The 25,159-nt window shown below is 33.7% G+C and overlaps 12 protein-coding genes across 16 annotated transcripts; 5 read left to right on the forward strand and 7 right to left on the reverse strand.

Moving 5' to 3' along the window:
• Positions 1–541: 541 nt before the first annotated feature.
• LOC123011287 (ras-related protein Rab-1A) lies at positions 542–2,657 on the forward strand. Its single transcript, XM_044408657.1, has 6 exons — positions 542–717; positions 1,124–1,196; positions 1,250–1,297; positions 1,347–1,394; positions 1,447–1,674; positions 1,725–2,657. The coding sequence occupies exons 1-6, from the start codon at positions 704–706 to the stop codon at positions 1,920–1,922; spliced, it is 609 nt and encodes a 202-aa protein (XP_044264592.1). The 5' UTR covers positions 542–703; the 3' UTR covers positions 1,923–2,657.
• On the reverse strand, positions 2,651–4,041 carry LOC123012083. Of its 2 annotated transcripts, XM_044409868.1 has the most exons (5): positions 3,796–4,041; positions 3,545–3,739; positions 3,378–3,489; positions 3,124–3,331; positions 2,651–3,093 (listed from the first exon to the last, which is right to left on the reverse strand). In XM_044409868.1, exons 1-5 carry the CDS (start codon positions 3,919–3,921, stop codon positions 2,754–2,756), a joined length of 981 nt encoding a protein of 326 aa, XP_044265803.1. In that variant the 5' UTR covers positions 3,922–4,041; the 3' UTR covers positions 2,651–2,753. The 2 variants fall into 2 exon arrangements, with proteins under 2 accessions (XP_044265803.1, XP_044265802.1); XM_044409867.1 differs by having other exon boundaries at positions 2,651–3,331.
• Positions 4,042–4,204: 163 nt separating this feature from the next.
• LOC123012133 (40S ribosomal protein S25) lies at positions 4,205–5,124 on the reverse strand. The gene is made up of 4 exons (XM_044409941.1): positions 5,057–5,124; positions 4,750–4,842; positions 4,511–4,694; positions 4,205–4,334 (listed from the first exon to the last, which is right to left on the reverse strand). Exons 1-4 carry the CDS (start codon positions 5,057–5,059, stop codon positions 4,255–4,257), a joined length of 360 nt encoding a protein of 119 aa, XP_044265876.1. The 5' UTR covers positions 5,060–5,124; the 3' UTR covers positions 4,205–4,254.
• LOC123012131 (EARP-interacting protein homolog) lies at positions 5,101–6,538 on the forward strand. The gene is made up of 5 exons (XM_044409939.1): positions 5,101–5,255; positions 5,303–5,830; positions 5,878–6,098; positions 6,147–6,296; positions 6,347–6,538. The coding sequence occupies exons 1-5, from the start codon at positions 5,214–5,216 to the stop codon at positions 6,504–6,506; spliced, it is 1,101 nt and encodes a 366-aa protein (XP_044265874.1). The 5' UTR covers positions 5,101–5,213; the 3' UTR covers positions 6,507–6,538.
• A 63-nt stretch (positions 6,539–6,601) lies between these two features.
• Positions 6,602–7,135, forward strand: LOC123012134 (cytochrome b-c1 complex subunit 7-like). Its single transcript, XM_044409942.1, has 2 exons — positions 6,602–6,683; positions 6,736–7,135. The coding sequence occupies exon 2, from the start codon at positions 6,751–6,753 to the stop codon at positions 7,081–7,083; it is 333 nt and encodes a 110-aa protein (XP_044265877.1). The 5' UTR covers positions 6,602–6,683; positions 6,736–6,750; the 3' UTR covers positions 7,084–7,135.
• LOC123012132 (proliferating cell nuclear antigen) lies at positions 7,129–8,223 on the reverse strand. Its single transcript, XM_044409940.1, has 2 exons — positions 7,877–8,223; positions 7,129–7,821 (listed from the first exon to the last, which is right to left on the reverse strand). The coding sequence occupies exons 1-2, from the start codon at positions 8,095–8,097 to the stop codon at positions 7,260–7,262; spliced, it is 783 nt and encodes a 260-aa protein (XP_044265875.1). The 5' UTR covers positions 8,098–8,223; the 3' UTR covers positions 7,129–7,259.
• A 280-nt stretch (positions 8,224–8,503) lies between these two features.
• LOC123010962 (protein Rae1) lies at positions 8,504–9,901 on the forward strand. 3 transcript variants are annotated; one of them, XM_044408183.1, is made up of 4 exons: positions 8,506–8,570; positions 8,623–8,889; positions 8,939–9,303; positions 9,357–9,901. In XM_044408183.1, the coding sequence occupies exons 2-4, from the start codon at positions 8,674–8,676 to the stop codon at positions 9,790–9,792; spliced, it is 1,017 nt and encodes a 338-aa protein (XP_044264118.1). In that variant the 5' UTR covers positions 8,506–8,570; positions 8,623–8,673; the 3' UTR covers positions 9,793–9,901. The 3 variants fall into 3 exon arrangements, with proteins under 3 accessions (XP_044264116.1, XP_044264118.1, XP_044264117.1); XM_044408182.1 differs by having other exon boundaries at positions 8,511–8,565; XM_044408181.1 differs by having other exon boundaries at positions 8,504–8,889.
• LOC123010964 (NADH dehydrogenase [ubiquinone] 1 beta subcomplex subunit 3) lies at positions 9,856–10,433 on the reverse strand. The gene is made up of 2 exons (XM_044408186.1): positions 10,298–10,433; positions 9,856–10,225 (listed from the first exon to the last, which is right to left on the reverse strand). Exon 2 carries the CDS (start codon positions 10,221–10,223, stop codon positions 9,912–9,914), a length of 312 nt encoding a protein of 103 aa, XP_044264121.1. The 5' UTR covers positions 10,224–10,225; positions 10,298–10,433; the 3' UTR covers positions 9,856–9,911.
• Positions 10,434–10,499: 66 nt separating this feature from the next.
• On the reverse strand, positions 10,500–11,159 carry LOC123010965 (dynein light chain roadblock-type 2). Its single transcript, XM_044408187.1, has 3 exons — positions 11,008–11,159; positions 10,877–10,955; positions 10,500–10,826 (listed from the first exon to the last, which is right to left on the reverse strand). The coding sequence occupies exons 1-3, from the start codon at positions 11,008–11,010 to the stop codon at positions 10,615–10,617; spliced, it is 294 nt and encodes a 97-aa protein (XP_044264122.1). The 5' UTR covers positions 11,011–11,159; the 3' UTR covers positions 10,500–10,614.
• LOC123010963 (exosome complex component RRP41-like) lies at positions 11,122–12,266 on the forward strand. The gene is made up of 2 exons (XM_044408184.1): positions 11,122–11,540; positions 11,592–12,266. Exons 1-2 carry the CDS (start codon positions 11,367–11,369, stop codon positions 12,171–12,173), a joined length of 756 nt encoding a protein of 251 aa, XP_044264119.1. The 5' UTR covers positions 11,122–11,366; the 3' UTR covers positions 12,174–12,266.
• Positions 12,245–14,297, reverse strand: LOC123010960 (trifunctional enzyme subunit beta, mitochondrial). The gene is made up of 8 exons (XM_044408180.1): positions 14,115–14,297; positions 13,858–14,026; positions 13,620–13,807; positions 13,382–13,569; positions 13,160–13,333; positions 12,981–13,112; positions 12,471–12,926; positions 12,245–12,416 (listed from the first exon to the last, which is right to left on the reverse strand). The coding sequence occupies exons 1-8, from the start codon at positions 14,182–14,184 to the stop codon at positions 12,369–12,371; spliced, it is 1,425 nt and encodes a 474-aa protein (XP_044264115.1). The 5' UTR covers positions 14,185–14,297; the 3' UTR covers positions 12,245–12,368.
• Positions 14,298–15,136: 839 nt separating this feature from the next.
• LOC123010410 (KH domain-containing, RNA-binding, signal transduction-associated protein 3) lies at positions 15,137–23,403 on the reverse strand. 2 transcript variants are annotated; one of them, XM_044407285.1, is made up of 5 exons: positions 23,108–23,403; positions 17,230–17,354; positions 16,798–17,176; positions 16,473–16,745; positions 15,137–15,242 (listed from the first exon to the last, which is right to left on the reverse strand). In XM_044407285.1, exons 1-5 carry the CDS (start codon positions 23,325–23,327, stop codon positions 15,235–15,237), a joined length of 1,005 nt encoding a protein of 334 aa, XP_044263220.1. In that variant the 5' UTR covers positions 23,328–23,403; the 3' UTR covers positions 15,137–15,234. The 2 variants fall into 2 exon arrangements, with proteins under 2 accessions (XP_044263220.1, XP_044263219.1); XM_044407284.1 differs by lacking the exon at positions 15,137–15,242 and adding an exon at positions 15,306–16,233.
• Between the last annotated feature and the right edge of the window lie 1,756 nt (positions 23,404–25,159).

Here is a 25,159-nt window from a genome sequence, read left to right on the forward strand (position 1 = left end):
AAAACAGTTAAAAAAAATATTAAGTGAAAATGATTTGTTTTTTTGTCAATGTCATTATTAATGCATAATTTTCTTTAAGAAATGGTTTGTTAAATTTTTCATTAAAAAAATTTAATATTTCCATTTAATTAATTTGACGTGTGTCAATGCAAAATAAATGGCAACTTAATTCGAATTAGTTTAATTCTGAATTAAATTTTCATTTCGCTTTCTGTAAACCGGCTACTAAAGGAATTTTTCTTGAAACCACGTCAAGTTTGCAATCCGATAATTTACGATCCTGCCTGCTTGTGGTTAGAAGGGTCCAGCAGGAGGCTCCATTTTCATTTTGTTCGACTGTATTTATAAAGCTACATATTTTTTTTAAACGTAGTTGAAAAAAACAATAAAAACAAAACTATTGTGCATATTTGTTAATAGTTAATATATTATTTTTCCACAAGTAAAATAAGATTTTAGTGTGGTTCCTATTCTAAGTGTTTAAATCTGGCGCGTCTAGCTGCAGTGCTGTCCTCTGAGCCCCACCGTTGAAGTTACCAGGACAAAGTTGTTCGGATACGTCAATCGCAGTAGCCATTGTCCTAAATTTGCTTATTTGTGTATGAAATTTCTGTAATTTAACGTGTTAATTAGGGTGACAGCAAAGAAAAACAGACGTTAATAGTGGTATCTAAAGCTATTGTTTAAAATAAATACTGAAAATATGAATCCTGAATAGTGAGTATCGATTTATTTATTTTTTGACTTGTTGGAAGTACAATGTAGTATTTTTGACGTGTATTGCGCAGTTTGCTTCAAGATTTCAGTTTTTCTTTCAATTATCACGCTTTCTAATTCAAGTAATTTGGGAAAATCGAATAGTTTGCATTTTACTGGTGGCAGCGATCAATTTCCTATGCGTTTCCACCCACTATTCACGGCAACTCAATTATGTACAAGTGGCACGTCACTTGCAATTTCATGAGTCAACTGATCCTACATTTCCCATTGGTCGTGATTTTGTAATAATTTTAAAAAATCCTTTACATGTAATTATTTATCGGGACAACTTTTGATCACTTGACGGATTTCAACAGTCAAGGTTATCCAAGCAGGAATTTCATGAAATTTTTGTTACTTCTAGCGATTACTTGTTTAAACTTCTTCTGATTGGAGATTCCGGCGTGGGGAAGTCATGTTTATTGCTTAGGTTTGCGGTGAGTCAAAATCTATAAACATTTTGAACACATTTTTTATATTACATTTACAGGATGACACTTATACGGAAAGTTACATTAGTACCATTGGTGTAGATTTTGTAAGTACTGCCTTGACTTAAAAACGCGTCATTAACTGTTTGTTTATAGAAAATTCGCACAATTGATTTAGACGGAAAGACTATAAAATTGCAAATAGTAAGCGAAGCAACCAAATTTTCGGGCGAAATTTAATAATGTGTGGTTTTAGTGGGACACAGCAGGTCAAGAACGGTTCCGAACAATCACCTCAAGTTATTACAGAGGGGCACACGGTATTATAGTGGTTTATGACTGCACAGATCAGGACTCATTCAATAATGTAAAACAGTGGTTGGAAGAAATAGACCGTTACGCTTGCGATAATGTAAACAAGTTATTAGTGGGAAATAAAAGTGATCTTACTACGAAGAAAGTGGTAGATTACACAACAGCTAAGGTACTTCAAAATTGATGATAATGGGGTTGTCTAATTGAGTTTGTTTATAGGAATATGCAGACCAATTAGGTATTCCGTTTTTGGAAACCTCAGCAAAAAACGCAAGTAATGTTGAGCAAGCGTTCATGACGATGGCTGCAGAAATTAAGAACCGAGTTGGGCCCCCATCTTCGGCCGCTGATCAAGCGAGCAAAGTGAAGATTGATCAAGGGCGTCCAATTGAAACAACCAAGTCAGGATGTTGCTGAAAATTTAGTCATCATTTGTTTGCAGGTCAACTCTTATTTTGTATGGTAGCAGTTTCCTGCTAATTTATATTATAGAAATATCCGTCTTGTATGTATAGTTATTTTAAAACTGGTTATGTTTCATTCTTTCTTTTGAACCTTGTTATAAATTTTAATGTAATAAACACCAATATCATTAGCCTAATTATTGATAAACACATTGATTTTCAGTTTGAAAACCTCCACATTGTATGTTTTTAGGAACAAATAGTCAAATATCTTATATTTTGTACTTCAAGACTTGACTATTTACTTCTAAAAACTTGTGATTATTTAAGTAGTTTCTTCTGATTGTATTCAAGTATATTGGGTTTTGTTTGTTAACACTTGTGATTTTTTTATTGACTTTACGCAGTATGATACAGAATTTTCCAAAGTGTTTGTTCCATGATTATAACAATTGTCGGCTCAGTTTTAAGGTAGGAAACACTATAGGCATTGCACTTGATACTTGTAAATTAATGCACACGACTCCTTTTCGTTCTCAATTCATTTTTTTTACATGGGATTAAAGCGGAAGTTTTAGTTTGGTAGAGGAACAAACTTACTGATGACTTAACCATTTTATAATAGTTTAAATTTTGTATGATTGCTGTGCATCTATGGTTAAACAAATCATAAATAGATTGTCATTTTTGTAGTTCATATTTGTATAAGAATTATTGTAACAAGTAAATAATTAATATTCAAACCGAATAATTATTTTATTTTCATTATTAAACTTTGGTCTTATTTATAGAATTTTAAGACAATACAATAGTAATACATTAAGATTAATTCGTATGTGACCACTTACAACATATCCAAAAGGTCTTGTGTACTTATATTAATTGATGCTTTCTTTTTAGCTTTTTTCGGGGGCTCTACAGCCTCAGTCTTTGGTGGTGTTGAGGCTTCCCCAACAGTTTTTACAATAACTTCACTTGGTGCTTTTTCTTGTTTCAGTCTTTTAGGCAATGTGCAAGTCATTGGAATATCATCGTTCAAAAAATCAAAATCTTGGGCGGAAGTAGAAGGTTTACTTTCTAGAGGGAGAAAGTTCTTGACTTCTTCATGGCTAGAAGTATCATCTTCTGAATCAGTCTTGTTATCAACGTCTGAACTGTTTGACGCTTCTGATTCTGATATGGTTTCTAGTTTTCTTGATGTTCTCTGATTAGTTGTGTCATTTTTTCGTTTCTTGTTTTTCACATTTACTGGCGAATTCACTGTAGGTCTGCCGTTCTTAAATGCTTCCAAAAGTTCAGTCAAGTGTTGAATGCGAAGTTTCTTCTCATTTAGAATTGATAAAAAGTAGCCAAACTGCTCTTCCTCATCCGACTGCTTTTTTTGGATAAATTCTTGTAGTTTTCGCTCACAGCACGCTTTATCTAAAATATCATTTATAAAATAAGTTTATATGATTTAGTTAATTACGTTTATCAATTTCATCCTTTTCTTTCATTACAACGTTTAATTTTTCCGATAATTGAGTGTTTTCCACGTAAAACATATCCATAATTTGTTCAACTTGTTCTACATAATTAGCCTACAAAATAATAGTTATATAGTTAAGTGCCCAATAAATAAGAATTTCAGTATACTTTCTCCAATTTGCATGTAAAAAATTTCACTTTCAGCGAATTTTTCAAGAGGCGATTAATAGAAAATGTATTATTTTTAAAAGTGAAAATTATATCGAGGTCCCCCGCTCTTATACAATCTAACAGTTTCACACAATACTCCTCAAGATTTAGCTTGTATTCCGTTGCAAAATACTTTAGGTCTTCCTTGGACACCTAATAATCAAATTTCTAATAAAAATGCCTAAAGCGTGGTAAATTATAAACTAAACTGTAGATTTCCAAGCATTTTCATTTTGCAATAAAGTAACTGTTGCTGCAGCCTCCAAAATTGTAAAATGTATTCGAAAGGGAGTGTTCTCTTCTGAACAAATTTGTTTGAAAACACAATTTTCCATTATTTCTGATTAAAAAACTAGCACCCAATAATTTATAATGTAAATTATCACAGGCTAGTTGAAATAAATTCGTATTATTACAATTTCAAACAAACGGACACTTATTTAGGTTACTTGAAGTGCAACATAACCTCAAAATTAATTTTTTTCTTAAAATTAGGGAACATCAGCAGAGCAGCGTTACGCAGAGACTTTAGAACATGAAAAAGAAAAAGAACAGTTCATTAAAACACTGACATGTATAAATGTATTATCAAAACAGGGAATAAGGGAAAATTCATCATTGTCTTTAAATTATTTATTAAATGTAGTCATACATTTTAATATAAAATCTTATGCAACCTGATCATCACCCTTTGTAGTTCTCGTGTAAATCAGCTGAGCCCTGTGTTTTACAACTTGTTTAATTAAACCTGCAACCAAAATTTATTCATTACATGAAATCTAATAAAAAATTACATACAAAATAATGTAAAAAGTGTAATCAGACTCATTAAATCAGTTTTTGCCATCACAATTATTCTGGTGTTAATTTTGTCATCACAAAACAATGAATACATAATTTATAATTAAAGATTAGATAAGTTACCTTTCTGTTGTAATTCAAGCAAAGCTCGCCTTGCCAACGACCCACGGACCTTCAATCTTTCTGAAACCACTGAAGGTGTGATGAGTTTGTAAGAAGAAACTTCTTTATACAACTTATCATAAGTGGCTTTGTCGAACAAAACTTGGTTATTAAGCTTGTCGCGGACTTTTCCTTTGGACCACTTCTACAATAACAAAAAAATATGCAAAATTGCAGATTGATCAAATTTCATACTTTACCTTCTTCTTAGCCTTACCACCTCCAGACCCTTCCTTCTTTTTTTGAGTCTTTTGGGGTTGCTTTGCTGACGCTTTAGAATCCTTCTTAGGTGGCTACAGCAAACGAAATAAATTTAGTAGAACTCGTCAACACACGTGCTGGTAGAACATGAAGCAATTTAAAAAATTCTGTCAGTTAATAATTTTAAGGACAAAAAATTCTTCATAATGAAATTATAAATGTTGGAGTACAAAGTGTGACAATAAAACATGAGAAAAAGTGGCCACAGATCTAGAAATATTGAAAAATCGGAGACTAAAAACTCACCATGTTGACCGTCACAGGAAAAGAGAAACGGCCATAAACGGAAGTAATTTCTATTTGTCAATATCTACCAACGTGGCAAAGCCAAAGTTACTACTTTTTGACATTTTGCGACAACCGATACCGACAAACAATAATATTTTCATAAAAGTATTCTATTATGGAAAATGAAAATTCAGTGATTTACGGATTAGAATTTCAGGTATGATTTTTACAGAAATAAAATAAAATTATTACCTGTTACATTAGGCGCGAACGTTGGCCCCCCAACTTGCCGAAACTGAAAAAATTCGTTTTTTGATCGGCACCCAGTCTCTCAAACAAGCGACAAATCAAATACATTTGGTTGAATTTAATGATGAGGATTCAACTATAAAAACTTCAGTTTTTAACCACCCTGAAGGAGAAATTTGGAAATTGAACACAAGTCCCTTAGATGAATCAAAATTGGTCACTTGTTACAATACTGTTACAAATGAAAATTCATGTTGCATGAAGACAGCATTGTATAAGTTACCCCAAACAGAAAATCCTGATGCTGTTGAAAATTTTCCAATTATCACAAAATTTGAGACTAGTTCGTTTGGAAATGAAGTAAAAACTACAGAATTCCATCCAACTGATGCCGAAAAAGCTACTTCAGTTTTGGAAAATCAAGTAGTGGTTTGGGATATATCAGGGGAGGAGGCTAAAAGTATCTTAACAGTGCAGTTAAATGGTAAGAATAATCCAAAATTTACCACGGGAAAGTGGAACCCTCACCAAAATTGTAACCAGGTGAGAAAAAACAGTAAAATTTATTTATATACTTGTGGAAACTTTAGTTTACAACTGCAGTTGAGACACATCTAAAGACATATGATGTGCGGTCTGGAGAATTGGCTTGGAGCATTGATAATGTTCACAGCCAGCTATTAAGAGATTTGGATTATAATATGAATAAGCAGTACCATATTGCCACTTGCGGGGACGATGGTTTGATCAAAATATGGGATTTTAGACAAACTGGACAACCAGTGTATTCCAGAAGTGATCATTCTCATTGGTATTTTAGCAAAATTTAAATTTAAAATTTCCTACAATTTTTTTTTAGGGTTTGGTGTATTCGCTTTAATCCATTCCATGACCAACTTTTATTATCTGCAAGTTCAGATGCACGAGTTCTAGTTTCCAGTGCTGCAAGTGTTAGTTCAGAAAATAACAATGATGTTTGTATTAATGACGAAACAGAAACAAAGCAAATGTAATTTATTTATGTGTGTTTTTTTACTTTAATTATATGCACTCTTTTAGGATTTCAGATGGACCCTTACAGTGGTGTGAACATGAAGACAGTGTTTATTGTGCAGAGTGGTCCCCTGCAGAACCGTGGATTTTTGCATCGTTAAGTTATGATGGACGATTACTTATTTCTAGAGTGAAAAAATCGCTAAAATACCAAATAATGCTGTAATTATTTAACAAATAAATAAGGTCTTAAACGTCTGAAGTGAATTTAATTCAAATTTCCCGCAGTTTTTAACTTGGAATAGTATCGCCAATTCGCCACAAAAGAATCACAAAAGTTACTGTTGTCAATTGTCAAAAGTTAGACATTTGATTAAAAAAGGACTTGTTACCTAATAGCCGAGTACTGTTTTTAAAACGTTTCTATTTCTCATTCAGTACATTTCCATTTTTAGGTAATTCTCCTCAATATGTCTTTGGGATTTGTTCAAAGACGTTTCATGAGCAGCGCCCTTCAAAAATGGGCCTACAGCATCTCTGGGTTTAATAAATTGGGGCTCATGAGAGACGACTGTTTGGATGAAACTGCCGATGTTAAGGAAGCTCTTCGTAGATTGCCACAGCATGAAGTAGATGCTCGCAATTACCGCATCCTTAGAGCTGTTCAATTATCCATTCAGAAAGACATCCTACCAAAAGATCAGTGGACTAAACTAGAAGAAGACCGTCTTTACTTGACACCAATTGTAGAGCAAGTAGTCAAAGAGAGAGAAGAACGCGAAGAATGGGAGAAAAATTATTAATTGATTGGTGTTTAGTAGTTGTAAATTGTAAAAAATAAATTATTAAAAGAAATAGTGCTTTATTTCCCTTTCAAGGTTACATAAAATACAGAATATATGAAAATAGTGAAATGAAAACTAACTGGTATGAATTACAGATATAATTATTTAGTGGCCATAAATTAAGTAAATTTAAACTAATTTTCATCTTCTTCAATTTTTGGAGCTAAATAGAATCTCAGGTGACCAAGATCTGGAATCTGGTACTCAACTACAAGTGGTACATTATCCGACATAGACAACTGAACTTGAGGTGCCAGAGGAGTAGCTTTAGTGAAGGAATTCAAATACTGGCAGGCAAAAGTTAGGCTTACAGGTTCTTGCATTTCAATTGTGACTGAATCCTCTTCCTTATCAAAGTTATTGGTTTGGGCGATTTTCACGTTTGCAGTTCCAATATCGCCGCCAGTAGAGAATTTAACACCTTCCTTTGTGCAGGAAATCATGATAGATTCTCCAAATTGGGCCAAATCCCTACATATTCTAGCAAATTCACCAGACGGCATGCGAATAACACAAGAGAAATCTGTTTCAGGTATACCAAGATGCTCTTGGTCCAAATTCATTAGTTTCATTTCATAATCAGAGATTTTTTCCTGCTTTTTGGCTTCAAACATAAAGGTCACGATGTCGGCATCATCTTGGGCTTTGATTGTAACAGTGTCGTCGTTGTTTGCACATTTAAATATTTTTGCCATACTGTTAAAACATACATAAATACTGAGTACAAATTGTGTTTACGGTTGCTACTTACTTAGCCAAATTCATGCCCATTGTTAAGTTTCGGTCGCACCTGTATTTATCAAAACCATCAGATCGCAACATAAGGGACACTAGAGAGACATGGGAATTGTCCATGGCTTGAAGCTGGATCCCCGAATCTGAACAGTCAAAGGAGGCTTCATTGAGAAGGTCTTTGATGGCATCCAGAATTTTCTTGAAGGTTGCACTGCTTACTAAACGTGCTTCAAACATTTTAGTGGTTTGTTAAAACTTTTAAATAAAAATAACTTAAAACAAAACTGATTTCAAGGGCAGTGCACCCGACTAGCTCGAGATCAACTCCTTGAATCCTCGAATTGCGAGGGAAACTGCAGCATATGCGCGCCAATTTTTAGGGATTTTTAAATTCGTTAATTTGGAATGGCTGAATAATTTTCATTGGTTGAACTTGATCACATGGCCACTAAAAATATTTGATAGTTTTAAAAAAACAATATATTTACGGTAAATTTAACTTAAACATAATTTTTTATTGTAATACAAGTTTTTATATTTTAGTTTTTGGGTTATTTTACACAATTCAAAAATCTCAAATAACTGATTTAAATTTAGAGTTATTATTTTCTTATGTTGTCTTCTTGCTTAGTTTGACAACTCGACAACTGTATTTTGACATTAACGATCGATATATTGCGCTGTTTGTTTTTATTTGGTTCGGCAGTTTAGTAACGTTTTTTGTCTTAAAACTTTTATAAATTAATCGAAATGTTTAATCAGAGTTCAATTGGCGGTTTTGGGAGCACTTCCACTCCAAGTACAGCAAACCCAATGAAAGACTTTGAAGTAACTCAACCTCCAGACGACTCTATAAGTTCTTTAGCATTTTCTCCTGCAACATTACCTCAGAATTTTTTGATAGCTGGAAGTTGGGACAACAATGTACGTTGTTGGGAAATCGAACAAACGGGAAAAAGTGTCCCAAAATCCATGCAAGCATGTGGGGGGCCAGTGCTTGACGTCTGTTGGAGTGATGATGGCACAAAAGTAAAAAGCTGCCTTTAATGTTGTAGAAATTAACTAATAGGAAATTTAGGTATTTATGGCGGGCTGTGATAAACAGGCCAAAGCTTGGGATTTAGCAAGTAATCAAGTGATACAAGTTGCACAACATGATGCACCTATCAAGACATGTCACTGGATAAAGGCTTCAAACTACTCATGCTTGATGACTGGGTCTTGGGATAAGACTTTGAAATTTTGGGATACTCGCACTCCTAATCCCATGATGAGCATTAATCTGCCTGAGAGGTGTTACTGTGCTGATGTGGACTATCCTATGGCGGTGGTTGGGACTGCAGGGCGCCAGATAATCGTTTATCAATTAGAGGGCAAGCCCCAACAGTACAAAGTGCTTGATAGTCCTCTGAAATACCAACATCGCTGTGTGGCCATATTTAGGTTTGATTTTATTTAAATTAAGTGACACTAAACTTAAGTGATTATTTTTTTAGGGATAAAAAGAAATCTCCAACAGGATACGCTTTAGGTTCAGTGGAAGGCCGCGTCGCTATTCAATACGTTAATCCAGCCAACCCCAAAGATAATTTTACTTTTAAATGTCACAGATCCAATGGGGCACCAAATGGCTATCAGGACATTTACGCCGTTAATGACATTGCGTTCCACCCAGTTCATGGTACTTTGGCCACTGTTGGGTCTGATGGTTCTTTCAGTTTCTGGGATAAAGACGCACGTACCAAATTGAAATCATCCGAGCTTATGGAACAACCAATCACGCGTTGCGCTTTTAATAGCAATGGTCAAATCTTCGCTTACGCTGTTAGCTATGACTGGTCTAAAGGCCACGAATTTTACAATTCAACTAAGAAGAATTACATTTTCTTGCGATCATGTTACGATGAATTGAAACCACGAACTTCTTCATAACTTGTTACTTTATACTTCCGTAGTAGCTTTCAGTTATTATCAGGTTTAATAATTTTGTCTCACTTATGTATTTACAGTTTATTTAAACAATTACAAGTTACTACAAGCACAACTGTGTTTTAATGATCATGGTGATCGTGTTTAGAGGGATATAATTTATCGTAAATGGCAGTACCAGCGATAGTTATGAGAAAAGCGGCAAAACCAGTTCTAAATCCTCTGTAGAAAAAAAGTCTAAATCTAGATTTTTCTGTTCCAAATTCTTTAGGATTGTAACGCCAGACTTCATTGCGAAGCCAAGGATCTTTTAGACCTTGACAAGCTAATGCCCTTTTAGTACTCATGAGTTCGGGTACGTCCTCAACTTTGTATATTTTGTAATCAGGAACTGTGTAAGGTTCGTGTCCATGTCCATGGCCGTGTCCCCCCATTTCTACAATATAACCTCACTTAATTATGTAACAATTCTTCCAAATTTGAAAACACACTGCTTTAGTAAACTTACGTAATTAATAAATTTTAACTAGAAAGAGGTGATTGAACAATAATAGTTTTCGTAAAGAACAACCACTAGTGTTTATAAAAAAATCTACGATGATGATAAAATGTCACTAGAAAATCCAATGTTGCCAACAGTCGGACATGCAATTTTTTTAATTCCTTGACTCATGACAGGTGGAACACATATTACAGATCAATAATCAAAAAAGTTATTTAAGTTTTTTATTCGTGATATAAGCATATAAAAATTTAATCAACAAAAAGCACGAAACATTATATAATAATTAGCGGTGAATAATGACACAAAATAAATAACACTAATTAATCTGTAGGACTTTGAACAACAATTAATATAAATTCTTTATCTGGAGCCACCATAATTTCGTGTTTCTTTGATCTTATTCGTAAAAATGTTAAATCGTTTGAAGGATCTAAATCTCTAACCACACTTCTTGCTTTATCAGCCAATGAACTTATAAGTCCAGCATATTGTACTGTTGTGGTATTATCCAAAGTGGTTTTAATCGGGATCCCTAAAATTCAAACACCTAAAGCTCGCACAATCTAATTAGGAGCTTATCACCTTCTGAATTTACAACTATTGTACCGATTACTCCCTTGTGGGATTGGATCCGTTTCATCGTTTCTTCCACTTCGTTCGACTAAAAAAATTAATATAAACAAAAACTTTTCTAAAATTTATAATTTACTTACCATTTTGTATTTATTTGGCTAAATTATTAATTAAAATTTTTTCACAAAAATGACAGCTGTCAAATAACTGTTAACATGACAACGGATGTACTGCGCAGGCGAGAATTTGACACACAAAGCTACCAACTCAAAGCACCTGATTAAAGTTATTTTTATTTATTAGCTACATTTTTCCAATAATATTATTTAATAAATTTAACGATGATTTAACGATAACCTGTTAGTGAGTGATAACCACAGAAATAACACGCAGGGCGAGTGCATATATTAAAAATCAGAGGTCAAACTTGAATCTGGAAACAATGTCGCCAACCTTAATTTAACTTAATTTTATAACCTTACTTTTTTTAAACAACAAAATGAGCAAAAAGCATGAATTGTTATCAAAAATCGGATTGCGACAGGATGGGAGACGAGCCGACGAGTTGCGGAGAATTCGTTGCAAACTGGGTGTATTTACTGAGCCTGACGGAAGCGCATATTTGGAACAAGGATTGACTAAAATTTTGGCGGCTGTATATGGACCCCACCAAGTCTGTGTTACATGTCTTAAATTGTTGATAAAAATTAAACAAAACTTTCAGGTCCGTGGCAGTCGCAGTAAGGCGCAACATGATTCGGCTGTGGTCAATTGCCAGTTCAGTATGGCTGTGTTTTCAACAGGGGAGAGGAAGAAGCGGCCCCGTGGGGACCGCAAGTCAACTGAAATCTCGATACATTTAAGGCAGGCTTTAACTGCGGCAATAAAAATCGAATTGTATCCCTGGACACAGATAGATGTTTATGTTGAGGTTCTTCATGCAGATGGGGGCATTTATCCAGCTTGTGTTAACGCCGCTACTTTGGCTCTAATTGATGCAGGGATTCCTTTAAAGGAGTACGTCTGTGCGTGTACTGCAAGCTTAGCCAATAATGATGTTCCACTACTTGATGTTTCTCACCAAGAGGAGATAATAGGGGGGCCCACTTTGACAGTAGCAGCGCTACCAATGTCGGGAAAAATTGTTTTGATGGAAATGTCACAGAGGTTTCATGTAGACCACTTACAGAAAGTTTTAGACAAGGCTTTGCAAGGATGTAAAGACATTAAAAATATCCTAGATGAAGCTGTTAAAAGCCATATACAGGATGTTGGTACTTCAACAGGATGGGCGAGTACAACGTAAGAGCATGTATAGAATATATTTTTGACAATTATCGATTATATTACATTATAAAAGAATCTTTTTTAATTAATTAAATAATGTATAGAAAAGCTATGTACAGTTTTTTTTTTCTCTAAAGGAGCTGGAGGACTAAAAAAAAATTGATGAAAACTTAAGGTCACTTGCAGGTAAAAGTAAAAATAAATATAAAAAGTATTAATTTGCGTTGGCATCAGGATGTCTTTCCAAAATCATAGCCACACCCTAGACACAAAGTACAATTAAATAAATCACTATACAATTTCGAAAACGAATTACCTGTCCACCAGCTGCGCAAGCTGCAACCAATCCAAACTGTCCATCCTCCTTTACAAGCCTATTAGCAGTGTGCATAGCCAACCTGATTCCAGTGGCAGCGAACGGATGTCCAATGGAGAGCGATCCTCCCCAGTTGTTAAATTTGTTGATATCAGGAGCGCCAACTTTGCTGCTCCTCTTCATATATGTTTGTGCAAACCAATCGCTGTCCATGGCTTTGAAGTTAGCTAAAATTTGTCCGGCGAAAGCTTCATGGAACTCCCAAACGTCAATGTCTTTCATTGTAAGCCCAGCTTTTTCTAATACAATAGGAGTGCCATAAGCTGGTCCTAGCAATAGTTGGTCAATAGGGTCCTGAGAAACGTAGATAAAATCGCGCAAATATGCTTTAGGTTTTAAGCCCAAAGCTTTGGCTTTTGCTTCCGTTGTCACAATTGCAGCTGATGCTCCATCAGTCTAAGAAGTATGTAATGATCATATATTGTAGAGAAAACAGGTTGTTAAACCTACCAAAAATGATGCATTGGCTGCTGTGACGGTACCATGAGGTTTAATAAATGCAGGTTTAAGTTTGGCCAGTTGTTCTGGAGTGGAAACACGGATCCCGTTATCCTTTTCAATGACTTTATCAATTCCAGGAATCTACAAGAACATTAGTTTTTTGGTTTTAAATTAATTAAGTCAATTACTTTGACGGGGATAAGATCAGTGAAGTGGCCCTTTTCGTATGCGTGTTGCGCCAAAGTGTGTGACCTAAGAGCGAATTCATCTTGTTCTCTACGGGTAGCACCAAATGCGGCCGCTAACCGGTCAGCAGAGTGTCCCATAGTTTCGCCAGAAGAAAACTCAGCAACAGCTGGCAACTATTCAAGCAATTAGAATCAATTAACACTAAATAAAAACATCAGTACCTCTGGAACGAAATAATCAGGCCTGATGGACGCTAGGAGTCCCAATTTTTGCTGTAAAGTCTTGGCTTTATTGGCTTGTAGTAACAAGTTACGCATTTTTCTGCTATGTCTAATTGGAATATCAGACATAAATTCGACTCCTCCTGCCACAATAAGTTCATAGACACCGCTTGCAATAAGGCCGATAGCTGGAAAAATTCATGATTGTTAAGTTACAACGTTTTGCTTTTATTTTTACCTGTAGTCATGGCCACATTGGATGAAATGCAAGCCATTGTAACAGTATGAGCGGGGGTTTTATCGCTGTACCCAGCTGCAAGGGCAGCTTCTCTCGCAATATTAGAAGTCTTGACTTCTTGAATAACAGTTCCATAGATGACATAATCAATCAGTTCCTTTGGAATACCAGTCTTTTTTAAAATTCCACTGAAATTCAAAATTATGAATATTGTCAACTGGGGGTACAAGTGTCTTACGCTAAGGCTTGTTTGGCTAAGTCATGTGGCATCAATTTTGAATAGTCTGTTCCAGATATTAAAAATGGGGTTCTGACTCCATCAACCAAAACGATGTTTTTTCCAGTTTTATCTGGTACAGTTTTTTTGTTGTTTAATTGGCTTCCAACAGAAAAGGCCCTGAGATTTCCTAAAAAACAATCATCGGTTTTTGAACTTTGTACGTGCACTTTTTCAGAACATTGCACCGCCAATTTGATTTTAATTAAAGTACTTACCAAATTGTTGCTGAGTTAGTCCTAACGCTGCAGGACTTTTAACTATGTTTCTTGCAATGTATGAAGCCATTTTTTTGGATTAAAATATCAAACAAAAATTAACTCAAAGGAACACAATTTCGGAATATTTACTAAAAGGTAGGTTCGCCACACGTCGACTTTGACCTGCAGTGTTGCCAGCTGTAGAATATCAAAATGACGAAATCATTCACATAACAGAGCAAAGGGCTAAAACGTGTTATGCAAATGCCTACCTATACGATTACGTTTTTATAGTAAATATTTATATGATTTTTGAATAGAATGCACTTTTTAAATTTTATTTTACAATACCTACTGTATTTACAGAAGAAAAAGTCTTTTAAAATATCTTAACGTCTAGACTTTGTGTAAGCGAGTAATTTTTAGCAATATATTTTTTTTTTGTTTAGCTGATTAAAGTTAGAGACAACAACTCATTATTATTTATCAACCATTACATAACTGTAAAGTTTGTTGGAATATTAAAGTTTTTATTAAGATCAAAGTTCGATACACTCTACCGTCTTGTGTCTACTTTATAAGAAGTTTCTAATGAATTATAAATCCATGTTTTTTAAAATTAAACATGGCTAAAAGATGTACAACAAAAATTAACTTTGTTTAATGTTAGCATAAAATTTATGGCACTATACGCTTCCAGTAGATACCATGAAAAACTATATGAGAAATGTACTCTCCATTAACGTGTCTCATTTATGTAATTATGGACTTTAGAACTAAGATCAGTGGGTATGCTCTGAGCAATTTTTTTGTTAATTTGATGGTCTTCAGTGATCCTGGTGGTATTTTCAAACATAAATCTATTGTTCATTACCAAAAAATATTCTTGCAGATTGAAAAAAAAACACAATCATAAACACTAGAAGACATTGCAGTAAATTTGTTCTCGGTGTGCCTCAGTCTTCCATTAATTTTTAATTTTTTAGGTCTATGACGTAATAATATTTATTTAGTTATTTGGAATGGGTAGTAATAAAAAATTGGATGTATTGAGATTTTATTGCTATCACAGCCGTTAATATCACATTTCTTTAAGGTGTATTGTTTTCTAAGAACTACTGCCACGAGGAGCTGAGGGTCATATACCTGAAACAGTAATAAAATTTCTTAGTTATACAAGAAAATGGAGGTAAAAGTTAAAACTTATCCAGTCATGTAATAACTACATATAACATAAATTATATTAAATAGGAAAAGTAATCTGAAAGGGTCCAATTTTGAAATAAAAAAATGTCTATTACATGACATCGTGAATCTTAAAAACTAACAAAAATAATTGTTTATTTTAAATAAAAATAATAGCATGCAGTGTGTTTAGGATTAAAATAAATTAAAGTTTAACGATTGAATTAGCGCAGTTTAATTGATGTTTAAAATGTTAAGGTTTAATACTTTACCTGATAAAAAGATGTATGTGCACTAGAAATTTAAAATCATATTAATAAGGGAATTAACGAGAGATATTTTTGTCATATGCGATATTTATTCAAAACACGATACAGTTTACTTCATCTAAACTGATATAATCTACACATCTACATTAAATTTTAGCGAGCTATTCTGTAAGCCGTTACGTATTTCCTCACATTATTTTTCTTAAAGAATAGCTCATTTTACATTTGTTACATTAATCTCATTTAGGATCCACATAAAAGTTTACGCTTATCAGAATTAAGGGGCGGTTATTTAAGTCTCGCTATTAAATTACATATTTAGTACGGCTTTGAAAAGGGAAACGATTTGACACTTCTTCTTTTATACTTTGTAAACGAGAAAAAAACGAATTGAGATTCTAATTGTGGGCTTGAGTGGTTAGGTGGCCACCCAACCGCTAACTCCGAATGAGACAACCCCGGTTTGTTAAAATGGTCAGATCTTTGTGTTCTTGGTGACAAAATAATTACAGTAATGACGTTGATAAATTACAGTTATTAGTATTACACTGAAAACGTTAAATTCAACGCTAAAGCTTATTTATTCGGGCGAGTGTAGGGAGAAGTGCGATAACGAGTAGTGTCACTGTGACGAGAAGTTGACGAACTTGCAGTCTTATAAGACTTCCACCGCTGCGTTGGTTCTGTACACAATCGTTTAAAAATATATTAGAGGCACAATTAAATTATAAAATTAAAGAGTCGTTCTTTCATTTTATTACCCGGGTCGCTTTTTTAACGAGTTTTATTTAAAAAGAGGACTCTTTAAGAGCTGACGTTTGATTTAGGTGTTTGATTTATTTAATTGTTTAAGTTGTCGAAATCATGTTTTTTAACAGATTAAAATACGCCGATTTTTAGTAAAAAATGAAAATTGACTTACCGTACGAACTGGAACTCTCTCTATAATATTCGGGTTCGTAATCTGGTTCATAGTGATGGGTAGAATAGGACCTCGAATGGGAGACAGAACTGGAATAGGGTTCGTAAACTTCCGCAGGTTCGTAGGTGTCTTCGAATCCGTAACTTTCCTCCATAGCGATGCGCGCCCTATCCAGAATCGACATAATTTTTGTTTTTGCTGGCATCACTCTTGGCGTGACAACTGGGGTTCTTGTGGCTGTTCGCATGGGGACTGGCGTTCGAGGGATGGCAGCTGAACAATGAATTTTAATCGAAAGCTCCAAAAACGTCCCGATGAAATTTACCGCGAATTATTCCAGGCGCTCGCCTCGAACTTCTCGGTTCTTCGATCGGTATGTCGGAAGACGACATAATTTCCATTTCTCTCATCTGTTCTTGTCGGATATTGTCGTTATTGTCTGGAATCAAATATTTCCGAACTTCAGCCAATGCAAATGCAATGCGCGCGTGAGCTTCCGCCGGTGGTCCCAAAGCCGATATTTCAACGTGGAGGTCGTCGCTCAAGTGGGCATATTTGGGGTCGAGAGAGTTGCGAAGTTCCTCTTCTTTTTGCCGGTCTTTCATTGAACCTTTGCCCAGTACCGCCATCTTGCACATGGTTTCTTCTTGCAGGCGCTTCATTGAGTTGCCTTTAGGACCAAGCAGTTTGCCGACAAAGTTAAACTAAAACCGAGACAATGGATTTTCAAGTTTGCTAATTTGATTTTGCCATTTACCTTCGGATGTTCCCTTACTGGAACTAAAACTTTCACAGTGACTTTGATAGGTTTTTCTCTGTAAATGTCGACGTATTTCACGTCTTTCGGCGGGATCTTTCCTATCGACTGCACCTTTGCTATCTCTGCGAACAAATTTATTTCTCACTATAGGCCACTACCTGTTTTTAATTAAAAGATAAAATAACCTGTATGATGTGTTTATTATAACAGAAATGCACAAATAGAAAGAGTTTCTACGTCAAGATCCCACATTCACGACATTATTTCCATAAGTATCCCGATTTCTCGTCTAATGACACACCCTTTCGTGGTCTCTGCGTATCTATATACTCAGTCTGAAGTGAAATATGGGACGACGATGTACTTCAATTCAATGTGTCATCGCAACCGCAGTCGATGAACGGATTTATCATTCCTAACTCGAAAAGAAACCTTCTAACACTATCAAGATTTCCATAAGGCTTATTGTTAGAATAAGAGTTCAAAATTTGAAAGATGTGTTTCTGTAGCTTTAAAAAGAATGATTTTATATTTCTAGAATCGGAACAGGAAGGTAACAATAATTAAAACTTGATTTTCCACCCTAAAATTCAATTTCATTTTCCTCACTTGCACCTCAGGCTTTTAACGTGTAAAATTAAATTTTTATGGTAATCTAATTTTATAATTGAGGAGAGGTGCAAAACAGTGTCAAAACAATTTGTTGCACGTTTTAAATTGATGGATAAATATTGGCTTGTTATTGTTGACTTTGGTTGGTAAATACGTGTCAGGTTATACACACACCTTATTTTGATGTTTTTGTTGATGTTTTAGTGAAAATTCCAGTATTTTTTTAGCGTTACTAAAGGCACTGATAAAGGGTATTTTTTAAACCAAACATTAAACCTTGCAAAGAAATAAAATTCCTTTCAATTTTCCACGTAATTTTATCACCGATATAACTTTGAAATAAAGTTTTCAGATTAGGTATCGTAAAAAGTTTTCACAGTAAAATTTTTTACTTCAATTTTATTTTCGTGATTCAATTTAAAATATTTATGTCATCTTTTAACACCTTCATGACAAACTTTGTTGTTATTTATAGTAGTTCCATTTGAAATTAAAAGAACATTTGCAAATTCTGTTTTCTGATTTGCTAAATCATTTATTGTGTCGTGAAGTTCAAGATAAACATCACAAAGTTTCACAACGTTTTAGTTGAATTGGTAGACAATTTTATCGGATTGTGAACAAATGTTCGTGTAATATTTAGTTGGTAAAGTCTCAGTCAATTGAAGTAAAGATCTTAAACACGAACACTTCAATAGAGTATTGAACGCTGAAGAAAATAGACATTGGCATCTATTGTGACGATAAAGTTTGGTAACTACTTTCATTTAGTATAATTGCCATTTACATACTTTTTTTTTGGTACGATGAGATATTTCGGTTTTATTTTTAATTATCCAGTTCTCAAACTATTTTATTTTTGAAAGAAATATAATGCATTTTCAAAACTTCCTCCAGGAGTAAACTTGGGCATATGTTTGACAGACTGGTTTTTGATTGAAAATAAAACTCTGTATTACCCTAGGGTGACTCAACCTATTCCGAGATGTCTCCAGAATGCAAAAAACCTTGATTTAACACATAAGTAAATTATTTTGCTTGAAAGGATATCCTCAGAGGACCAATTTCAAATCTCATCTCCTCGACGCCCACGGCATGGAGTAAATTTGAAAGCAATTGAATAACAATTTGCTTTATTTTTACCGCAAAACACATTGATCGAGTAATCATGTTAAACGAATTGTTTCCTATATTTTCCAAATCGCCAAATAATTTTTCATTAAATCGTTCCCTTCAAATATATTTCACATATTTCAAAGCGCTCTACCCAACTTATACTGAATATCAGCAAACTACTTTGCAAGTGTACTTATCCACCAACTTCTAGTCGTTTCTGTTAAGAAGTCGGCCTCTTTCTTCGGGACATTCAATATAATTTATGCATTTTTTCAGCGCGCATAAACCTGATTTGGCTTTTACGTCATAATAAAAATAGTAATAGTGTCATAAAGAAAATTTCGCGATGATGAATTGCATACGCGGAATTAACAGAATTAATGTTTACAAGCAAGGGTTTGTTAAAAGCAATAATTCTTGGTGTATAGTTGTGTGGTTGTAACACCCACCAGTTTATATTGCCGTTTAGACTCGACACAAATGTAACATTATTACAAGTTACAAATTGTTTAAGACTAGTACAAGAGCTCGTTTTTCACACTCGTTCTGCTTGAGAATGTGAATTTATCAGTAAATCTTTGAGTGCCCACATATTTAGGTCGTATCGATCTTTTATTCGCTTTTCATTATTAAAGTACCTTATGGAGATACCACAAGTAGCAGTGATAAATGTTCAGGTAGAGACCAGTGATACATCACGATCAACTGATGACTTAAAAGCTTCTTCGGAATATTTGTTTGCGGCTGTCTTTTCAGGAAATCGAACAAGACGGATGGGGTCTCCCTAATTAAGAATTATTGACAATCCCAGTGACTTAATTAAGTGTTTTCATCCGTGTTTTGTATGGCAAGATCGCACAAATCGGCCAAGTAATTGCAGAAAGCCATTACCGAAACAGTCGGCCCAAAGATACTAATTTAGGGTAAGAGAGGGTCGAAGTGGTGTCATAAAGCACCAGGTCAAGGCATCGCAATTGCCACTCGTTTAGAATTAATTGTTCGAAATTAATTGTAATGGCAATCCTTTAATTGCGATATCTGTGAGCGATTGCTATTAAATTTCTTGATGCAAAAGAGCTTGTACCGCTTCCTTTGATGAGCGCACCTTTTTCCTAGATTATTACACTTGAATTCCATTTTCAGAAAGCACAAATACATTGCACGTTATGATGATGTTAAATATCGTTACAAAATCGAACGCTGATTCGTAAATTACATTAGTTCTATTAAATAATAAATTTCGATGTTTAATGTCGGTTCTACAGCACATCTATTTAATTTACTTGTTAGGGTAATTGCAATAAATACCAGTTTAATGGATTTGCAATGTGATTATTTACCATAGATTAACGGAGTTTTGATAGGTGGTGACTTTATACGCTTCGCATAACATCTGCAACTGGAATGTAATTACATTATTCAAATTTAGAGACCTACATAATGCACCAATTAATTAAAGTCAACAAAAATTGAAGTTTATATAGAGTTGCATTTTATTGTTATACTTTATAAACCAGGCAATGACAAAGACTCAAAAAGAGGCTGTAGAATACATGAACACATTTTTGACTTCAGGGCTGTATCTGGACTTGTTAGGACTAAGATACGAAGAATCCCCGTAAGTGGGGCAAAGAGGGGCACCAAGAAGGTGCCTTTTTTGAGAGTTTTTCAAGTTTCCTACAATCTGTTTGTTTTCTTTTTTAATCTTGAATAGTTTTTGAAAAATCCATTACCAAATATCGCACTCTTTAAATTAAAAAAAACATTTTCCTTGTCGCACTTTGCATCGTGAATCATAACTCATAAGACCAAAATCCCAAGTTTAGAACAAGAGTGATTGTGACGAAATGTTGGTTGTAGATTGCAAACTGTATTATTATATATAGACCTGCAGCTTGAAGAAAAGTCTTTTCGTATCCAAGAGCCATAAACGGTTCTTGTTTCATACCTTCCTGCATGTAAGGTTATGTTTCACTTGCGCCGTGTTTTTGCATGAAAATATTCAGATTCTAAAAGAGTTTTACTTTAGTAAGGTGTAAAGTGCATTCTCCGATACAATGTACTCACAACAGGCACAAAAAGAGCGCAGAACGCATAAAAGGCACACACATAACCTCATCATTAAAATGGAATTACATATTTTAATTTTTATGAATGAATGCAAATCCGAATTAACCAATTTCCACACATTTTTCAATGAATCTATAGTCTGAAGTGATTGGTTTTTCATGTTATTATAATGGCCGACCTCAAACGGACCAATAACGTCATTGTATTAAATTTTTGAATGATTTCAAAAATGTAAAGTGATTGGTTTTTACATTATTATAATGGCCGACTTTAAACTGTCCAATCACAATGTTTACAATTTTTACAAAAATCTTTACGTTACTTTTTTTACCTTAATTCATTAATGTTTTTTTTTTCGAGAGTGCGATATTTGCGATTTTTTAAGAATTATGTAACGGATAACTCCGTATCAAAGTAAAATTTAACTCATATAAAGCAAACACCTCAAACTCATTGGGGTTTCTGTTGAAATAACATTACCAAAAATTTGAGAACACATTTTTTGCTTGTCTCTGTTGAAACAATTTTCAAATGAGCCAATTAGCTTTTTATTTTAATTATACGTGCAGACCTGTGTGAAAATACAAATTCTGTTGTGTTTCGTCTAACAAAATTTCCAAATTTGCAATGTGTTTTTTGTGAAATAGATTACCACGGTCTGATAACTGAATCATCAGACGAGTTTTGAATGTTTCTGGATTTTCATGACTAAAACAATCCTAATTGTGCTAAATTATTATTATTCTCTCTTAAAATAGTCGTGGTTAAAATAAACAAAAAAATAAAAAAATTGGAATAATTTATGAACTAAATTTTCAACTTTTCACGAAATCATATATGTATATCTTCAAAAGAGGCATTTACCACTTTTCTGTGAATTATTAATTTCATATTTTATGTTGGTAGGTATTAAACTTTAAAAATTATGAAGTTAATATTAAATGTAATCCACATTTTAATATTAAAAACGAATATTATATTAGGAACCTACAACTTTTAAAATAATAATCAAAGTTAAGTAACCATAATGGCTAATGGTTTCCCCATTAACCGCGCAAAGGCAATTTCAAAAAAAAAATATGAAGTTAAATATGTTTGAAGTTTCATTTCCATTATACATAGTATTGAAAGTTTAAATACTTAAGTATTTCAGTGAGATTTATACACTGGCGGTCACGGAATTTTGGACGATTTGTCATTAGATTGACATAAAAATGTAAAATGGGCCTTAGACAACTAATCTCACTTTCGGTTTCTGTAATTTTTATCCTGATAGCTAGAGAAAAAATTACAACAAAACAAAATAATTTATTAAACTTATATAAAAACACGTATTGCATTATTGTTTCGAAAAATCGTCGCCAAAAATAAATTTCAACTAAAACTTTCAAATTTTAGTGTCAAACGTCAATCATAATGACAATAAAGCCTGGCTTACATTGACATTTTTTGAACTGACATAAATTTGATGTCCAAAATTCCGTGTCCGCCACTGTAAAGGTACTTTTACTCCTTATTGGAAAAGTAAAATAAATCTTTGAAACTTGTGACAGTCTTATTAAGAGCAGTGATTTTTTGTCCTAGTACCAAAAAAATTATAGATATTTTGATTTCAAGAAAATTACATTTTTATTTCACCTAATTAAAATTACTGACAGGGTTTTCAAGTTTTGATTTTTCATACCAAGTCTTGTGACAAATTAAAAAAAAGAAACTTGTTGTCATACAAATAAAAGATGAGTCAGCTAGGACTATCAGGGCTAATATCTTTTTATTAATATTAAAAAACAACAATATTGTACATGAAAAATTAACAGATTTCCTTATGTTAAAAAAAGAGATACCCATTGTTCAATATATTTTTGTTTTTTTTTTTCATCTAGTGTAGGTATGACAAAAAGAATCAAAAAAGAAAAACCTACCAATTTAAATCCGAGTTTTCCCCACTAATTTTTAATTGAAAAAAATTACATCTATTGATCAAACAAAATGTAGTTTAAAAAAAAGAGTGCAACATTATTTGCCGCAGTACAGGGCTACCCAAAAATGTAGTCAAAAAAAAAGGCGGGAAAATTACCTTGATCGATCAGTCTGCAAGCATTCGGCTGTTTGTTTTGATCAATTGTTAATTTTTCGGCAAGCAGCTCCCTGACATACTCGCCGGCTTTCTGTACTGCCGGGTTAGATTCATCGTTTTCACCATCACCAGTTTCATTCAACTTTTCCGATATACTCTTCCGTTTAAAATTTTCAGTATAAGTACCATAATCACCGTTTGAATCGTACTTATCAGCCATTTTTTGTTATTTTCACACAAATTTACAGAACTGTGATAATAACAAAACACGATCAATAAAGATGGCTGACACAGTTCGCAAGGTCGTCACGAGGTGGCTACCGGCTACAGGAGTCTGTATTTTCATAAAATGCGCCATGCGGCTCAAATTGAGAAAGAAATTGAACATCTATTTATGCTTTTACTTTTCACGTGTAATTAATTATTAATTAATTGCATGATTAAAAAAAATACGTTTATCTTATGAATACCTTATTTTCTTTAAGAGTTCCCTCGTGGTTGCTGTCACAAATAATAAAATAAATGCTTTATTTCTGCTAATTTGAGAGTGGTTTCGATGTATTTTTGCGTAGGAATAAAAATAAGTAGACTTACAACTCGCTTTCTAGCATGGCTCCTGGAAGTGGCTTTTTTGCTTTACTGGTCGATGAATTATTGAAAATTTAAACCAAGAACGAACTTCATTATTTATTTACAGAACAGCCCCGAAATTTTACTGAGGAATATTCAAACAGTTTCGTTGATACTTTTCAAAATGTTGTATACACGAAAAAGATTGTTTATTGATGCGAATGGTTTCAAAAGTTTGGAGATTTATAAACTAATTCAGGTTTTCAGTTGAGAAATTAGGCACAATTACAGGTCGTTTCGTTAAATAGCACTCATTTAGTGCAAGCTTACTTTGCTGAAATATAGACCAGCCAATGGAATGAATTACGTTCTCAAATGTGAAAAATAATTAGTAAGACTAGCTGTCTGCCGAAGCAAATATATGGTCACTGATGTTTACCTTGGAAAAACGTTGAGGTGTAAATGTGTAAAATTTTTCATGTCTTGTATCCTAACGGTTTTCTATAAATAATTGACATAAGCTCGATAGGGTACGAAACATCAATATACTGGCGCGTCCAAAGACCATTTGTTATTCCCAGGTTCGTATTTGCTTTGTTTATCCCACCGACTTTTACTACTTTTTTAAATAATTAACTTTGTAATTTTTTGTCTCGATCTCCGTAGAAAATTTACGGGGAGTAAACTGATTTCAATTCCAATACTCGCAAACAACCTGAGGTAGATGTAGAGAATTTCCGGAAAGTTTTTGTTTTGTAAACTTGTTGGACATGTTAAGTTTATTTTGTTTTGCGTGAAAGTAGAGGACATTTATTTTCTGAGAATGAAATCAAACCGATAACTCAAGCGACAGCCGAAATGTTTTATTTCAATTTGGGCAATCAAATTGATACACAAATGGTAGAATGATGTCATTGAACGTAAAAATTCCACTGCGTAGGCGACTAAAATACTCTTTCCTGGAATCCGCTTCATAGAAGCGGAAGTAAATTTTTGGTAACACGTCCAAATTAAAAAGTCAAACTTTCTTAATTCATAGTATATTAAGCATCAAGAATGGTAAGTACATTTTACCGATCGAAAACACTTTGATATTTATTATTGTCTGAGATCGGTAAGATCGTTCGTGATGCATATGACATTTTTTGCATCATAATCCTAAATTAAAACACGCTGCAGCGTGCGTAATTTGGCCTTTAGAGCACGCTGAATTTTAAAGTTGTCTAGGTGACAAGAAATAGTGAAATGTCTGGACCAATTACAACGTGAAAAAATGTGCTTAACAACGTAAACTAGTAACCGTCTCTACGAAAACGATTCACAAAAAACCTTTGATAATTTTATTGTGTAAATTCACATTTTTTCAATGCTCATAAAAGATCGTAAATGGGCAGGTATAATAAAAAATAGCGTATAACACTAGTTTATAAGCGCCTTTAAAACATGCTTATAAACTAGTATTATAATATACTATTTTTTAAT

The sequence above is a fragment of the Tribolium madens genome, unplaced genomic scaffold (genome assembly GCF_015345945.1).
Source record: "Tribolium madens isolate multiple individuals breed KSU strain unplaced genomic scaffold, Tmad_KSU_1.1 Scaffold_91;HRSCAF=231;Tcas5.2_LG7, whole genome shotgun sequence".
In the NCBI taxonomy this organism is placed as follows: Eukaryota; Metazoa; Arthropoda; class Insecta; order Coleoptera; family Tenebrionidae; genus Tribolium; species Tribolium madens.

What these genes read in the sequence shown, in the direction of transcription:
- LOC123010962 (XM_044408181.1), top strand. Translation starts at nt 8,611, where the DNA reads ATGTTTAATCAGAGTTCAATTGGCGGTTTTGGGAGCACTTCCACTCCA. An exon ending in GGAGTGATGATGGCACAAAA is followed by an intron (nt 8,890 to 8,938) that starts GTAAAAAGCTGC and finishes TAGGAAATTTAG; the next exon opens with GTATTTATGGCGGGCTGTGA. An exon ending in CGCTGTGTGGCCATATTTAG is followed by an intron (nt 9,304 to 9,356) that starts GTTTGATTTTAT and finishes TTATTTTTTTAG; the next exon opens with GGATAAAAAGAAATCTCCAA.
- LOC123012133 (XM_044409941.1), bottom strand. An exon ending in GTGGTAAGGCTAAGAAGAAG is followed by an intron (nt 4,695 to 4,749) that starts GTAAAGTATGAA and finishes TTGTTATTGTAG; the next exon opens with AAGTGGTCCAAAGGAAAAGT. An exon ending in GCTTGAATTACAACAGAAAG is followed by an intron (nt 4,335 to 4,510) that starts GTAACTTATCTA and finishes TTTTGGTTGCAG; the next exon opens with GTTTAATTAAACAAGTTGTA.
- LOC123011287 (XM_044408657.1), top strand. An exon ending in GTTTATTGCTTAGGTTTGCG is followed by an intron (nt 1,197 to 1,249) that starts GTGAGTCAAAAT and finishes TTACATTTACAG; the next exon opens with GATGACACTTATACGGAAAG. An exon ending in TAGATTACACAACAGCTAAG is followed by an intron (nt 1,675 to 1,724) that starts GTACTTCAAAAT and finishes GTTTGTTTATAG; the next exon opens with GAATATGCAGACCAATTAGG.
- LOC123010964 (XM_044408186.1), bottom strand. Translation starts at nt 10,223, where the DNA reads ATGGGGGGACACGGCCATGGACATGGACACGAACCTTACACAGTTCCT.
- LOC123010410 (XM_044407284.1), bottom strand. Translation starts at nt 23,327, where the DNA reads ATGGCTGATAAGTACGATTCAAACGGTGATTATGGTACTTATACTGAA. An exon ending in CAGTAAGGGAACATCCGAAG is followed by an intron (nt 17,177 to 17,229) that starts GTAAATGGCAAA and finishes TCTCGGTTTTAG; the next exon opens with TTTAACTTTGTCGGCAAACT. An exon ending in AGCGCCTGGAATAATTCGCG is followed by an intron (nt 16,746 to 16,797) that starts GTAAATTTCATC and finishes TTCATTGTTCAG; the next exon opens with CTGCCATCCCTCGAACGCCA.
- LOC123012131 (XM_044409939.1), top strand. Translation starts at nt 5,214, where the DNA reads ATGGAAAATGAAAATTCAGTGATTTACGGATTAGAATTTCAG. An exon ending in CTCACCAAAATTGTAACCAG is followed by an intron (nt 5,831 to 5,877) that starts GTGAGAAAAAAC and finishes TGGAAACTTTAG; the next exon opens with TTTACAACTGCAGTTGAGAC. An exon ending in AGAAGTGATCATTCTCATTG is followed by an intron (nt 6,099 to 6,146) that starts GTATTTTAGCAA and finishes ATTTTTTTTTAG; the next exon opens with GGTTTGGTGTATTCGCTTTA.
- LOC123012083 (XM_044409867.1), bottom strand. Translation starts at nt 3,921, where the DNA reads ATGGAAAATTGTGTTTTCAAACAAATTTGTTCAGAAGAGAACACTCCC. An exon ending in TTACATGCAAATTGGAGAAA is followed by an intron (nt 3,490 to 3,544) that starts GTATACTGAAAT and finishes ATTATTTTGTAG; the next exon opens with GCTAATTATGTAGAACAAGT. An exon ending in AAAGGATGAAATTGATAAAC is followed by an intron (nt 3,332 to 3,377) that starts GTAATTAACTAA and finishes ATGATATTTTAG; the next exon opens with ATAAAGCGTGCTGTGAGCGA.
- LOC123010963 (XM_044408184.1), top strand. Translation starts at nt 11,367, where the DNA reads ATGAGCAAAAAGCATGAATTGTTATCAAAAATCGGATTGCGACAGGAT. An exon ending in CTGTATATGGACCCCACCAA is followed by an intron (nt 11,541 to 11,591) that starts GTCTGTGTTACA and finishes CAAAACTTTCAG; the next exon opens with GTCCGTGGCAGTCGCAGTAA.
- LOC123010965 (XM_044408187.1), bottom strand. An exon ending in AATAGTTGTAAATTCAGAAG is followed by an intron (nt 10,827 to 10,876) that starts GTGATAAGCTCC and finishes TTTGAATTTTAG; the next exon opens with GGATCCCGATTAAAACCACT.
- LOC123012134 (XM_044409942.1), top strand. Translation starts at nt 6,751, where the DNA reads ATGTCTTTGGGATTTGTTCAAAGACGTTTCATGAGCAGCGCCCTTCAA.
- LOC123010960 (XM_044408180.1), bottom strand. Translation starts at nt 14,184, where the DNA reads ATGGCTTCATACATTGCAAGAAACATAGTTAAAAGTCCTGCAGCGTTA. An exon ending in CTGATCTTATCCCCGTCAAA is followed by an intron (nt 13,113 to 13,159) that starts GTAATTGACTTA and finishes ATGTTCTTGTAG; the next exon opens with ATTCCTGGAATTGATAAAGT. An exon ending in CTTGCGCAGCTGGTGGACAG is followed by an intron (nt 12,417 to 12,470) that starts GTAATTCGTTTT and finishes CTTTGTGTCTAG; the next exon opens with GGTGTGGCTATGATTTTGGA.
- LOC123012132 (XM_044409940.1), bottom strand. Translation starts at nt 8,097, where the DNA reads ATGTTTGAAGCACGTTTAGTAAGCAGTGCAACCTTCAAGAAAATTCTG. An exon ending in ATGGGCATGAATTTGGCTAA is followed by an intron (nt 7,822 to 7,876) that starts GTAAGTAGCAAC and finishes ATGTTTTAACAG; the next exon opens with TATGGCAAAAATATTTAAAT.